The sequence below is a fragment of the Pelodiscus sinensis genome, chromosome 3, assembly GCF_049634645.1.
Source record: "Pelodiscus sinensis isolate JC-2024 chromosome 3, ASM4963464v1, whole genome shotgun sequence".
In the NCBI taxonomy this organism is placed as follows: domain Eukaryota; kingdom Metazoa; phylum Chordata; order Testudines; family Trionychidae; genus Pelodiscus; species Pelodiscus sinensis.
This window is the reverse complement of record NC_134713.1, coordinates 90566857-90582587: the sequence shown is the minus strand read 5'-3', so window position 1 is coordinate 90582587 and position 15731 is coordinate 90566857. Positions and strand designations below refer to the sequence as shown.

Sequence of the window (15731 nt, the reverse complement as noted above, 5' to 3'; positions counted from 1 at the left end):
CTTTGATTACAATTTTTATTTTTGAAAATCTGTAAAATTAAGCTACTTACAGCTTGTTTATATTACTAAATACTGCACATTTCCCAGGATTGCTAATAGAATTATGCAGTTACACAACTTTGCAACTGGTCAAAGCTGCAAGACCAGACAATACAAAATTAGAGTGGTGTGAAGGTGAGGAAACTTTGCTGTCTTCAGATGAAGCCAGGTCTTTTTTTTTTAAAAAAAAAGCATAACTCAATCAATATACAAATTAATTATTAAGATGTACATAAATGGAGGAAGAAAACAGTGGTGGCATTGAATTCTCAATATTCTTTATCTAAATGAGTCTGAAGATTGAGTAGTTAAAATGAAGCAGATAAGACAAAGTCAATAGATCGTATCCTTCCTAACATATGAGTCTACATAAAGAGCTGTTCACATCTTCAGTAGCAGTCTTCAGATACTTACTGATTCCCTCCTCTTCCTCTCTCCTATTTGGGTGTGCACATCCTAAACTTGTAACTCTGGTCATCTGAAGAAGTGGGCTGTGCCCACAGAAGCTCATGATACTATCTACATGTTTTGTTAAAGTGCTACCGGGCCATTATTTGTTGTAACTGACCAACTGAATATCTTAGGATATTGTTTTTAGCTGATGTTTGGTTGCTCAAGCCAACCATTGTTTTCACTCGTGTGGTCACCTGTTTTCCAGAGCTGCACCATCAACAGCAGGGGATGAGGCCCATGTCTTGCAAACTTGTGGCATCCAGTACACATTGAATAGAATCTTTTACTGCATCAGATGGTCACATTGTTTAAAATATCTATCTATAGCATGCTTTGCCACTGGGATCATTTTCAAGTTTGTGTTACCCTGTCTTATTCTTCACAAATAACCGTAGACCACTTAATTTCCTTGTCACTAGTAAAGTGCATGTGGTGAGTTTGACACATTTCCAAGATTCCCCAATAGCTGTGGGGCCTCTGGGCCAATCTGATAATGAGGCAAGAGTTTTTGTTGCAAGTACTGCCACTTCACTGGGGCTGTCCATAGCATTGCCTCTTTTGTAACACTAAAGCAAAGCCCTTCTTCCTGACAAAATGGGAAATTATGCACTTGCTCCATACAGTTAATTCTTCCACATTATATCTTACTCCTGATATAGTTGGAGTTATGCAAAAATACTATTTGGGGATGAGGAAGATGAAATTGGTACCTCTTGGCTAGGATAGCTCACTTTTCATAGCTGTACATAGTAATTTTGAAAACAAACACAGGAAAAATTAGCAACTTGCGTTCAGCAGCACAGCTTGACAACTGCTTCAGTTGGTTAATCTTTCTCCCTTGGCTAAGTGTTTGCAGTAATGGGTAGAAAAGTAGCTGTTTCAAAAAGCCATTATCTCACACAGCAGATCTGCTTTCCTATGTCAGAATATCAGCCTGTTTGAGGGAGGGTTTTTTTGCTCCCATTAGCCTTGCAGCCCCAAAGAGCTGAATCTGCAGAGGAATTTAGGTAGCAGATTGCTCAGGCACTATACTAGGAGACATGTAACAGCCTCAGAGAGGCCAGTAAGCTGAGCAGATACCTAGATTGTTAAAGTGTAGTTTTTATTAAATTATAAATTTTGTAACAAAAACAAGACAGACCTCAAAAACAAACTACAAGGACTAGACAGCAAAGCCAATGAAAATGGCATGTAGTGTGTGTGTACAGATAAGAATTCTCAACAAAAGTTAATAGCATTTTTACATTTCCATTGTAGGAAGATAAAATGATTGCTTTGTCTACTAAAACACATCTTAACTTCAAACTCACATTTTCTCACATTAAATTAAGCATCCTGCTCATACCCAACATCCTGTTAGTGTTCTTTTCATAATCAATCCATGCAGAAAATAGTAAGACAATTAATGCAACAGTCAGATAATGAAGACACTCTGAGTTGTACAGTGGATATACATTGGCCAAAAAGGGACTGAGTATCTCCACAGGGTAAAATGCTACAAAATAAACACAAAGGACATTTTCAAGAAAACTGGGTATTGCTAAGTAGCTTTTAAACCATTAACAAGACACCCCAGTTTCTTACATTTAAAGAGTCTTCCAGCTGAGACATGTTGAGACTTTAAGTTAACAGGCCAAGTTTGTTTTTCTCCTTCATTCCCCCCCCCCCCCCCACCCCACTTCAAAAGCTAGTTTTGAGTGCAAGGCCAGCATCAACAGAAAATGTACAGGTACTGGACTCAGTTTTTAAAAACACATGGCTCTAAACTTCAGTTACTGTACACTGTCCGTCAGGCCTTCTAGATCTTACGCTGGTGCTTACTGCCCCTCCCCCTGCCACTGTTCTCTCTATTACTGATTGGCTTGCATTCACATTCAAGTGTCTTTGCTGGGCAGAGGCCATGTGTTGCTGAAGTTGAGCATACACATCCTCACTATCGCTGCTATCATCCGATTCGGTTTCCTCAACGGAGATATCAGGGGCTGGCACCCTACCAGATGATGACGACTCATGGTCTTCCTCTCCCTCTCCCCCATGACTTCTTTCAGCCATGCTGTCTCCATTTATCTGCAAGTGGGCAAAAGAGTTCTCTAAAGAAGTGCTTGCATCAGGTGATGGTGTTGCAGGACTCGTCAGCTGACCATCTAGTGAAGTTAGGGGTCTAGTAGAAACGGATGCTAGAGGCTGCACAACTGCAGCCCCCAGAGCCGATGTACTGTCTGCGCCATCAGCAGAGCTCTCTCTTCCTAGATTGACAGTGTTAGAGTCACAGTCCAACCTAAGCCCAGCCACTCCCTTCTTTGGTATATCTATTATGTCCCGTTTTATTTTTCTGCGACGTCCATGCTCATTTCTCCTATACTGAACCATGTTTTCGAGGTCTGCTACATACAAAAACCCAGCAATTAACATTTCAGTGCTCTTTTTACCTTTGGAAAAGGCATCTTCCAGCTCCCTACTGGTACGTTCATCATATTGCCACCAACCATTTCTACCTTCATAGTACCAAGCATATTCCCCATTGCCTCTGCTTGCCACTTTTAGTTCCTCTGGAGATAGTAAGGTTGGCTTGTCAAGAAAGTCCTCAGGAATCTCCTGCCGGCACAGTGCACATCGTTTTCCGAGCCAGGAAGCTCCTTTGACACACAGATAGCAGAAAACATGTTTACAAGGCAGACTCACTGGGTGGACACACGTTTGCAGACAGATAGCACATTCAGGGACTGTCAGGGAAGGTGTTGCATTGGAACAGGACTCATTCGTCTTCCTATTAGTGGGAAGCATGTTGATTGTGTGATCAATTTCACCACAGCCAGCCATCCTACAGAGAAACCAAAATATATTAGTGAGTTATAAGTATTATGCCAAATCAGCACCTTAACTCACCTAAGACTACACCAATCACAGAATAAATAAAAGGCTTTCCATGAAGTCAAATATTTGTTTCATATCTGATTGTCCAAACTGAACACTTTAAAATATTTAGGTTTTATTGATGCATAACTTCAGGAAAGATTACAGCATTCCGTTCTCTAGTTCAGTGACATTAACAAACAATGACTTCCAAATTTTGAGCATCACAACCTCTGTTGTCCATTTCAGTTTTAACTCTCTGGTATGCCAATTCAGACTAATGGGTTTTCAGTTCTTTCTGTGCTCTCAGGCAGGAATGTTAACTAATCAATAAGGGATTTTCTTTCATGCATCCTCTGGTGGAATAGCTGTTTGAAAGTATGCAGTCAGTCAGCTGTTCATACATCATCTCAAGAAATGAACAGCAACTATGAATTTGTAAATCTTACTTTCATGACAAAATCCACAAAAAATATTCTGCCTGTTGGCACCTATACGAAGCAACTTTTAGTGTTTGTCTTAATAATGCTTATGAGCATCAACTCTGGAGTCTAGAAAATGGAAATGCCTACTCAGCTCCCTTCTCCCACAGCACTTTCTGGGATACTCTCGAGGAATTTTCCTTCCTCTTGTTCAAGAGTCAGCTGATACCCAGAGAAAAGACATTACTTTGTGATTAATGATATTGCAAGGCAGCGACTCTCAACCTTTTCAGACAGCTGCACCTGTTTCAGGAGTCTCTTTTGTCTTACATACCCCCCAATTAAAAAGTACTTGCTTACAAAATCAGACAAAGAATACAATGGTTTCACAATACACTATTACTGAAAAATTGCTTACTTTCTCATTTTAATCATGTAATTATAAAATAAATCAATTGGAAAATAAATGCTATACTTAAATTTCAATGTATAGTACAAACAGCAATATAAACAAGTCATTGTATGTCTCAGTGGTGACAGAATCAGGACCAACCATCTCAAGTTGCAGTGGGGAATGTCTAGGTTGGATATTAGGAAAAACTATTTAATAAGGATGGTAGTGAAGCACTGGCATGGCTTACTTAGGGAGGTGATGGAATTTCCATCCCTAGAGGTTTTTAAGTCCCAGCTTGACAAAACCCTGTCTGGGATGATTTGGGATTGGTCTTGCTTTTTGAAGGGAATTAGACTTGATGACCTCCCGAGGTCTCTTCCAACCCTATGATTTTAGTTTTTACTTACTTCCCTAGCTCTTTATGTAGCCTAATGTAAAACTAGGCATATATCTAGATAACTTTATGTACTCCCTGAAAGACCCCTGTGTAGCACCATGGGTACACATACCTCTAGCTAAGAACCAGTGTTGTAGCGTGCTCAGAGAACCTGCATAATCACTCCTACAAGACATGGCTGTTACTAGCAGTCACACGTATTGGCAGCCATATTTATTCTACATTTAGGCTTGGCAACAGATACCATTCCAGCTACTTCTTGCCTGATGTACTACTTTCACTTCCTAAGTGGGTTTCAGATTCTACTTTGCCTCTCCAGCTTACCATCTTTGGTAGGTGTTCCTAAAATAAAACTGTCCTTTGAAACATCTTTCCTCCAAACATGGTATTACCTGCCTCAGGTTGATACTAGTTCTCTTTACCTTACACATCATGATGTCTACCAGATCCTCTCTCTCTTGGAGCAATGTATCTTTTCAGTACCAAATGCCCCAAAGGTATAAAAAATTAAGAAAGTTAATGTTAAGGAATTTTCACTGGGGAACCCAGTTTAAGAGATGTGTGAGGTTAGAAGAGGAAGGAATTGTTAGGCATTATTTATCCCCTACAGACTTAAAAGTAAAAGGGGAACTCTCAAGGCACAAAGCATGTATGACCTTCTCTAGATTTAGATAGGGTCCTTAATATGGCTCCAATGACTCCAAAAGAGCTACCTGAAGAATTAAAATAATATTGGTAAGGACACTAAGAAAGGGATCTTTCCTGTTCATTTGACTGTGCTCTGTCAGGAACCAAGAAACTCTTTTCTTCTCTGAAGATGATTCACCCCCCTATAGAACTCAAATACAGACTGATTTTAAAAAGGATTAGGTATGTAATAGCATCTCAGGACTTTTACTTTAACACATTCTTTTTCTGCTAGGTAACATATTTGGGATTAACATCATTTTTTTATGAATGACCAATCTCTTCGAACTACTTTTGAATGTTAATTTATGATTGCTGAAAGCACTATAAATTGAATACTTAAGAGATCATGTGGATAACTGTGCCCACCTACATTTCAGTCTCTTATCTGAGAATTCCTCCCTCCAAAAGGCAAGATCAATAACTTAAAAGGAATGATTAATGGAATCTTTGTCATAGTGTCTGAATTGACATGCCAGAACTCAAATAGAATTACCACCTAGCAATTGTCTTTCTTCACAGTAATATATGCCAAATTGAGTGATTCACCCTAAAAAGGGTCTGAGAAGATATTGTACCAATTATGTTGCAGATTTTCCTCCCCTTAACTTGCTTCATAGTTTCCTCAGACTTTTTGGAATAGAATTTCTTTAGATTAAAATTAGTGTTTCTGCCTGACAGTTTATTAAAGTAAAGTAAAGATGTAAGTGACTAATTGACTATTCGATAAGCAAAAAGCTTACTGAGTAGTCAACTAGTCCCTTCCGACCAACCTTACTGCATCTATCAAAAAGGGGCAGCAAACAGGAGGGAGGAGAAGAGCGGTGTTCTCCAGTTCTGTGGGAGGAGGCAGGGGCACAGCAGCAGTGTTACACCTTGAAACATACAAGAGTCCCCGCTGGGGCTCCTGGACATTTCAAAGGAGAAGCACCACATGGAGCCGGGGGACTAGGAATCCTTCGGTGGCCCCGGGCTCCATGTTTCAACCTGCTGGAAGGGCTCTTGCTACATTTCAAAGTGGAAGCGCCTTTATTGACTAATTGAATCATCGATGGAAATTCCATCAACTATTCAATTAGTTGATTAATTTTAATATCCCTATTCCCCATCTCTGCCCTAGCAGGTCTGTCTGGCACTGGGTTAGGGCCAGGAGAGAGGCACCTGTCCCACGGCCACTGCAGGTCCGGGCTAGGGCTCAGCACCCAGCCTGCTCTAAGCAGCTGCAAATCCAACTAGGCTGGGGTACCAGTACCCTCTCCTGGCTGTGGCAGGTCCGGGGCTTGGGGAAAGGCATCTCTTCCCTCCATAGAGCTTAATAGGCAGCTGCACAACTTAGTCAGAATTTAGAATGCTAGTTAATTAGCCAAATAAAAATAACATTGAGCTTACATTTTTTTTTAGTATGGTTCCTGCTGAAGCATGCCACAAAACTAAAATGTCCTCTTCAAATATATCCAATCAAGATATAATGTTCTCTTTCCCACTGATGGCTCATTCTTCTGTGCTGCACAAGGGAACACTGCTAGTTTTTCAACTTCTCTGCAAGATGAGGAAAAGAAAACATGATTAGAGGAACACTGAACAAAGTTCCCTTTCATTTAGCAGTCTAACAGCAAACAAAATACAGTGTTATGTTCTTTTTATAGCAACAGAAAAATAACGCCCTCTTTTACCAATTTTCAACATCTAGAAATATAGTTTGTAAACAGGTAGCCGTCTGGTTTTAAAATTCTCAATTTCTACCTGCATTTTGTCATCCACTGTTGTAATATCAAACTTCAACAAATCTACTTCGCTTTTTAAGATATTTATAAAGGCAGTCACATGGGTATCTAAGATCGAGGTAAGTGTGGGTGAACAGTCACGCTCAATACTATTGCTTAATAGTACTGGCAAGCAGTGGAGAAACAAAAGAAGCTATGTTCATGACCAATATTTCTTTCTCTACTTCCCAAAATTTTCCACACACTGCATAATTCTAGGAAGCTGTCATAGTTCTACCAAGACTACACTGCCTCCATACTGTAATCAGAATCAAGCAAGGTCCTACTACAGAAGATGGAGATGAAATACTGAAATGATTGATAATTCCTACACTGAAGCATTACCAGCCCTATAAAGCTATACATTTCTCCTCTGATGCAGCTCTTAAAGCATTATTAAATCACATTTACTTAACCAATTTGCACTACACCTTTCAATTGTTGCAACATGTTATATTTGAGGTTTACAGTAAAGTGTGGATGTCAAATCCCATTTAATTAGTTGCTTCTGGCCCCCCTTCCCTCCCTGCGATGCAAGGCTGTAGGCTCCTAGCACAGGCTGGGAGGAGGCAGCGCTTTCCCCCAGCTCCACATGAGGCTGCAGACTCCCAGTGCAGGCTGAGAGCCTGCAGGCTTCCAGGTAATGGTGAACCGTCATCTGGTAAGCATCTCTCAGTAAGGGTGATGCTTACCAGATAACCAGTAACCTGTTCACACCTACTGTAAACTGAACCTAACGAAACATGATATGCAATGTTTCCATTCGCTCAAAAAAAGAACTATTTCAGTGAAATGTTATTGCACAGACCAGACTCATAAGTGTGCAGCACAGTAAAGTTAAGAAGTGATAAGTCTCTGAGAGAGAGCTGAATATTTAGCATAATCGTAGAACATATATCATTGATAACAGCAGATTGTAAAAGTTTAGATGGCTTTCCAGTTAACATGCTTGAGTAATAAAATCACCATACTAAAATTATTTTCTAGCTACAGCTGAGTATGGGACTTTAGAAATTGTTCTTATGGGACTTTTTAGAAATTTAGACATATTGCCAAGATCAACAGGCCTCAACATTAGTCCTCACATACTTTCAAAAGTAAAGGCTTTTTTCAGAGTCTCTTTGGCCATCCCCCATCTCCTCCGCTCATTAGCTTCCAAAAAAGAAGAGCTGTAATAGTTTTAAAATTCTAGCTCCTCCTTAAGCAACTCAACAGACAAGATGTAGAGCTTACTGTGACCAAAGGGTGTGGTGTTTGATCCACCACTTTTCAGAAGCTGGCACTGTACTACTGCTGCATCTCATTTAAAGAAGCTTCTTGTCTAAGTGGACAAGATTCCTTTCTGACAGTGGATTCCAGAGTCCCAGGGCATACTCTTTTTAAAAGGATGCATTCAGAATTGAAAGACCTGACTTATTTTCCTTTTCCTCACTTAACTATGAATATGGGCTATGATGTGTAATTATGCCTAAAAATAATCTAGTGAGGATAATTATAAGGTTAAGATAATGCTGCTTTTAACTGCTGTATACCTTTAAGATGAATCAGTCTTAAAAGCCATCTTCCAGCGTACCCCAGTTTCCAGGGAGCTAGCTACCGCCCTGTACTGTGGACTCTGTAGTATAAAGCTTATACTGCAGAGCCTGCAGTGCAGCCAGCTCCTCGGGAGTGGGACCAGCCAGCTCTGCTTCTGAGGAGCTGGCTGTGCTGCAGGCTCTGCAGTAAAAGACTTCTATTCAGGTGACTTGCATCCCACACCTGCTGCTATTAAAGGGAAAGATGCTAGGATTCCTACCAAGGTGATGTCCATGCACTCGTCTGGGGTTCCATCTTTTGAAGTGTCTTGCTAGTAGGTGTCTCCTGCACCCTTCAAAGACCCTCTGGCTGTTGCAAGAATGATAGTGGTGTTTTCCCAACAAACCCACTATACTTCTGAATCTGATTTTTTTGCACCTTCCTCTACTGCTCAGAGCTTTTCCCAAATTGAAACAGAAGGAAATTGACTGTCCTTGTCAGCTGAATTGCTATCCACAAAATTCTCTATATCAGCAGTGAAGACTGGGAAGTCTCTGGTCAGTTTTTGCTTGGATGATGCTTTGGAGATCTGAACAGCAACAGAGGAACTAAACCTGCAGATTTTGAAAGACAGTGCTTTCCATTTATATTTTGTTTATATTTGAAAGGTGATGTTCATGGTCATAAGGATAAGAAATTTATTTCCAGACAGAAGCTTAGATTCTGCAAAAGCAGAAGCAGGAAAGCTTCCCGCATAACAAAGGCTAGTGGATTTTTAAAGCCCTATGTTAGAATAGTACTGCCAATCTTGCAAGTACTATACCACTACACAGAATACTCTGAAATAATTCATGCAATTAAGACATTAATTCATTAAATTAAGATTTTTCTCATATGCTTTAAACCTCAAAATGTTTGCTCCGTTATACCAGCCATAAGGAAGATAAGATCTGATCAGGCACTGTTTTGTTGAAAAATCAAGACATAATGAGTAAATAGGATATAAAATCCACATTCAGTAACTTGTCAATAAAAAAAAAAGTCAAACAATATCCTGCTGGAATAGCACCAATGATTAAAACTCAGGAAGCATTTATAAAAATGAAAATTAATGCTAGGTAACAAATTTTCAGATGGGAATTTCGTTAGAATTACCAGATATTACTACTATAGCTAAAATTAGAAGCAAAACTTTTCACTTTGTCTTTTTTGTGCATTTGACAGCACATTCTGACAGTTTCACTGTTTCCCCACATATAAATCAGTCACTTTCCCATTCCAGCATGAACTCTTTCAAAAAACAAAAGGTAATTTTTTTTAGAAGTTATGATATTAGATTTCAGTAAAAGTCCTTTTATACCTTCCATGATCAATTAATAAAATGGGCTGATGTTTAGTTAACAGATATATACATTCACTATTGTATCACAAGGGAGAAAACAGTATAAAATACTCACTTTTAAAAAATTCAAAACTGAAGACCTATTCAAAATAAAAATGTCCATCTTCATTTAAATACTTACTCTGCTACAACAAGAACCTTAATTCGAAACTCTAGTTAGGACTCCTATGTAACAGGATTTCTAATTTCACAGGATCATTAAGTATGTAGACCTGGAAAGGTCCTCAAGAAGTCATCAGGTCTAGACCCCTGTAATCAGGCAGGACCAAACCAAGCCTAGAAACACATGGGGCTCATCTACATTGGCCCCTCTTCCGGAAGGGGCATGGTAATTTTTGAAATCGTAATAGGGAAATGCGCAGGGGATTTAAATATCCCCCGCGGCATTTAAATAAAAATGTCCGCCGCTTTTTTCCGGCTTTTAGAAAAGCCGGAAAAGAGCGTCTACACTGGCCCCGATCCTCCAGAAAAAGCGCCCTTTTCTGGAGGATCTTATTCCTACTTTGAAGCATTTCCCTATTGCGATCTCTGAAATTAACATGCCCCTTCCGGAAAAGGGGCCAGTGTAGACGTAGCCCCTGACAGTTTGTTCAACCTGTTCATAAAAACATCTAATAGAATTTTCCTTGGAATTTCCCTATTCCCAAACTTAACTGCCTTAAAAGTAGAATTTTTTTTCTAAATATCTAATCTAACTGCTTTTTTGCAGATAAAGTCCACTACTTCTTTGGAACATGGAGAACAAATGATCACAGCCCTCTTTAGAACAGCCCTAAACATAGTTGAAGATTATTTCCAACAAAGAATAAACAAATGCCAAATTTTATAGTCCTATTATGACTTATTTGTAAAATATTTAGTCATTGGTTCACCACTCATAACCAAACCAGCATAATATTCATTAGTTCCAATGGGTATTTTACCATTGATGTCTGTGGAAGCACGTTTGGGTTCCAAATTACCCTATTACTGTGTAGAGACAGGTGCTAGATACAGCAATACCACTGACTAAAATGCATAGCAGAGAAAGAAAGCCAGCTTAACTGAATCCTACTCTACCTCCAATTCTAGAAGTCAATTGTTTCTGTATGCTTTGAAAATTCTGCAGTTCCATCTTGGCAACTGACATTTCAATTACAGCTAAATTGATGCTGCATAATTTGAAGATGCAAGTTAAACCATATTTCATCAATTGACACATTAAGTAAAAAAAGCAGTTTCCTTTACTCAGCACAGATTCTGCACCATATCAACTGAGTCAAAGTAGCATTTTTTATTTCTTACAACTACTCTGATTGTTAGCAGTTTAGTTCTGTCCAACAAACTGTAGGTTAAATTGCTCCAAAAGTTGTACATAAAGTCAGATTTACTATCATTTTGACTAAATGAATATTCAGGTTTCACTGTTAATTCAATACTATCTGACAAATGCTCCATCTCAATAATCCATTTTAAAGAGTAGTTCCAAAGACTAGTTTTAAACAGTCAACTATCAACACTTTACTGCTGCCTCAGTGTGCATTTTCAAACTACAGTATTTCCTTTAAGATATCAAATTTGAGAAGCACAAAAATAAGTTCTGTATCTTATTCCTTCTAACAATTACTACATATTCTGGAATGTACTCTACCAGACAAGTAAATAAAATAAACTACAATTTACAGTCTACAGGATAAGACAATTATCATACAATTCAGTAAAAGAGTTAACACATTTAATTCTCTTTATTGTGAGCTACAGGCTTTCAATTTCTTGGATCATACAAATATAGGTTGCTTTTAAGATTAAAATTATATTTACCCGATAGCCCTAGTAGTCTATTAATTTCAGTGGAAAGGCTATTTATCTATTCATTGTACCAGAAAACTGGGCCACTGGTCTATCTTCACCTTCCATTTAAACACACAGGCTACGTCTACACTGGCCACAATTTCCGGAAAAGCCACGCAAATCAGGTAAGTCAGGATAGGGAAATCCGCGGGGGATTTAAATATCCCCCGCGGATTTAAATAAACATGTCCGCCGCTTTTTTTCCGGCTTGGGGAAAAGCCGGAAAAAAAGCATCTAGACTGGCGCGATCCTCCGGAATAAAGCCCTTTTCCGGTGGATCTCTTATTCCTACTTCGAAGTAGGAATAAGAGATCCACCGGAAAAGGGCTTTATTCCGGAGGATCGCGCCAGTCTAGACGCTTTTTTTCCGGCTTTTCCCCAAGCCGGAAAAAAAGCAGCGGACATGTTTATTTAAATCCCCTGCGGATTTCCCTATCCTGACTTACCTGATTTGCGTGGCTTTTCCGGAAATTGTGGCCAGTGTAGACGTAGCCACAAAGTGTTGCAAGGAAATCCAAGGGCCCAACTGTCAGTTACCTCCACCTCCTCTCTCCCCTTCCCCCCCAAAAAAAATCACTAAAAGTGTGAGCACTTTTTTAGACCTCAAGTACCTTAAACATTTCTGATGTAATTTACCATTTGATAACAGGGTATACAAAATACTGTACATTTAAAACATTAAAATTAGGGATGTGCAATATAATTGTTTAAACAGGTATTTGATAAGCATGAGCTTATTGTTACTGTAACAGTTACATGCCAGCTCCTGTGGAGCTGGCTGTCACCATGCACTGCTGGCTCCCAGTGTGCTCTTAAAAGGCGGTTCCCGAGCACAGTGGCTCCTGAGCACATCCCGGCCCCACTCCCAGGAAGCCAGCTGCCACCCTGCGCTGCAGGCTCTGAACGAGCAACACACGGTGGCAGCGGGGCTGGGAGCTGGCATGTAACTGTTACGGTAACAATAAGCTCATATTTATCAGTTAATAAACAGTTATACTGTTACATCCTTAACTAAGAATTGACATGCAAATATATCTCCAATAACTCTTCAAAATATCCAACAACAGAAGAAACTGTGGAAAACACTACAAATATGTCGAACAAAATAGTCAAACAAAACAACCATGTGTGAAGGTATTAAAAGAAATTTGAATGTAAGACTTCATATAAAATGTCAAATATTTGATATTACTTATACTTAAGCTTAGAAATATAATATGTATATTAGTAAATGTTGGTAAACATCAATTTCATTTACACCTAAACCCAAGAAAAAATATGTCCATCAATGAAAATGAAAATTTACATGAAGACAGAAGAAAAATACTGCTTATTAAAGCTTGACTGGAAGACAGGTAGTTTGTATGTTTTGATATGTGATGCTGACAATTTGTGTTTCACCTTCTTGAATCACAACATCCACTGTCAATAAGAGGTGGCCAAACAATCAATTATTTCCCACAACCGTGAACATTTAAGTCAATAAAAAATATGCATAGCAACAGACCTCTGGGCAAACCATACAAAAACGCTACGAAGCCTATTTTCATCACAGCCCACTTTGGGCTGCCGACCTCCCAAGGGACACCCCCGAGCGCGATCCAACCCTTTGGATGAGTTACAAATCTGCTAAGTTTGCCGGTTTATTTTTAAGAAAACAAAAATGTTGAGCCGGGCCAAGTTTCCCCGATCCGAGGCGCTGCCCCTCCCCAGCGGGTCAGGCTGGTCCCTATCGCGGGCTGAGCTCGGGGGAAGGAATAAATAAGCACAGTCCCAGCCGGGGGGGGGGGGGGGGGGGGGAGGGGCAGCCGATGTCATGTAACCGGGGGTTACGCAGCTGCCACACAACACAGCCCCACTCCGCCGGGGGCTCCGGGCCCTGGCCCGATGGGCGGGACTCCACAGGCAGCTACCGCCCCGGGGGGGGGGGGGGGGGGGGGGGCGCTGTGGCCTTTTGTCCGGAGCCTCGCACAGCGAGTCCGGCCTCCGCTCCAGCCCCGAGGCGGGCAGGCCCCAGCGGGAGCCGCGGGGAGAATGAGCGGAACCTCCCCGCGCGCGTAAGCCCCTGGCTTCCCAGCGGCGAGCTCTAGAACGCGGCGGCGTCACGGACTCACCCGCGGGCCCGGCTCGCGCTGCTCCGTGTCTTCGCCGCTGGGCTAGCGAGCGAACCGCCGCCCCAGCCGCCGTCACCTGCTGTCGCGAGAGCGAGACGCGACGACGTCAGGGCGCAGAGGGGCGGGGGAACGAGAGTGGAGGGAGGGGCAAAACGGAGCGGTCAGACACTCTCCCACGGGGGAAGCCCGAGAGGGGGTGTCGATACCGAGACGCTACTGGCGCGCGCCCAAATAGCTCCTCCCTCCTTCCGCGGTGCCTGTCTGCGGAGACCTCCTCTCCAGCCCATAATACTCACAGCCGCCTTCCTGCGGCGCGTGTTCACTCGCGCGCTCCTTGTTGCTTAGGCACCCGCGGCTGTTGTGCGGCCGCTGAACGCCCACAGGGCTTGGGGGGGGGGCTGCTGCGGGGCGGCCGTTACGTGCGTTAGCGGCCGCCCCCGCAGCCTAGACCCGGCTGCTCCTGCGCCGCGGAAACCCAGCGCCCCCGCGTGGTTTGCAGCGGCGGTAACTCGACACCCCCCCCCCTCGCTTTCTCCAGCCGTCAAGCGGGGGGGCTCAGGCTGGGCCTCGCGGGCGGCGACCTCAGCCCTGCAGCCAGCGCCCGCGTTTGGCGAAAGCAAATCTTCCCGCTGAGCAGCACGAGGCGGAGACGCCGCTGCACCTACCTCCCGTCAGTGGTGACTCGCCCCCCACCCGCCCTGTGAAAAAAGAGCCCTCCTTTTGCCTGCGCCTGGCTCCTGCCGCTGCACTAGAGCGTCTCTTTGGATCGGAGCTGGGATTTTATGGTGCACCCTGGTCTTTGTGATGGGCTAAAATCCATTGAGCCCTTTCGGGCTGACCCAACATTAATCTCTTTAGGCCAGAACCTTTTGGTCTGACCCAGCATTGAGCTCTTTAGGCGTCTCACTGTAAGACATTGATTTTCCTGGCCCTCAGATTGTTTAGTGGCTCTTCTGCGCACCTCTCCAATCTTTTCCTTTTTAAAAGGGGGACACCATAATTGTACACAGTGTTCCAGTATGGGTCTTAAATTAGCAGGCAGTAAGTTTAAAACAAAAGAAAGTATTTTTTTTTTACACGACACACAGTCCACCTGTGGAACTCCTTGCTACAGGATGTTGTGAAGCCCAAGACTATTTCAGGCCTCAAAAAAGAGTAGTGGTTCATGGAGGATAGGTACATCAATGGCTAAAAAACAGGATGGGCAGGGATGTTGTCACTAGCTTCTGTTTGTCAGAAGCTGGGAATGTGTGACGGGATGGATCACTTGGGCTACGTCTACACTGGCAGGAGTTTGCGCAAATACTTTTAACACAAGTTTTTGCGTAAAGTATTTGCGCAAGAGAGCGTCTACACTGGCACGTGCCTTTGTGCAAAAGCATCTGTGCCAGTGTAGATGCTCTCGCATGAGAAAGCTCTGCTGGCCATTTTAGCCATCGGGCTTTCTTGCACAAGTAATTAACGTTGCCTGAACCCTGAGCGGGAGCGTCAAGAGTAGTTGCGCAAGAAGCACTGATTTCATACATTAGAACGTTAGTGTTCTTGCGCAAGTACTCGCGGCCAATGTAGACAGGTGGCAAGATTTTATGTAAAAGCAACCGCTTTTGTGCAAAATCTTGCCAATGTAGACACAGCCCTGACGATTACTGGTTCATTCTTTCGGGGAACCTGGCATTGGCCACTGTTAGAAGCTAGGATACTGGGGCTAGATGAGTAGCTAGTCTGATCCAGTATAACCATTCTTATGTTCTCACCAGTGCAACATCCAGGGTAAACTTACTGTACCTTCTCTCTACCCTTTTTATACATGCCTGAAATTGTTAGTGTTGTAGGTGTCACCACACTCATTAACGATTATACTG

At 42.1% G+C, this 15731-nt stretch overlaps 1 protein-coding gene across 6 annotated transcripts; it reads right to left on the bottom strand.

Annotated features, from left to right (window-relative positions):
* Positions 1–1575: 1575 nt before the first annotated feature.
* Positions 1576–14322, bottom strand: LOC112544098 (E3 ubiquitin-protein ligase RNF146-B). Of its 6 annotated transcripts, none has more exons than XM_075924121.1 (4): positions 13870–14109; positions 8804–9137; positions 6635–6784; positions 1576–3313 (listed from the first exon to the last, which is right to left on the bottom strand). In XM_075924121.1, coding segments are annotated over exons 3-4 (1062 nt in total). In that variant the 5' UTR covers positions 6637–6784; positions 8804–9137; positions 13870–14109; the 3' UTR covers positions 1576–2253. The 6 variants fall into 6 exon arrangements, with proteins under 6 accessions (XP_075780236.1, XP_075780237.1, XP_075780235.1 ...); XM_075924122.1 differs by lacking the exon at positions 13870–14109 and adding an exon at positions 13263–13504; XM_075924120.1 differs by lacking the exons at positions 8804–9137; positions 13870–14109 and adding an exon at positions 14166–14322.
* Positions 14323–15731: the final 1409 nt, after the last annotated feature.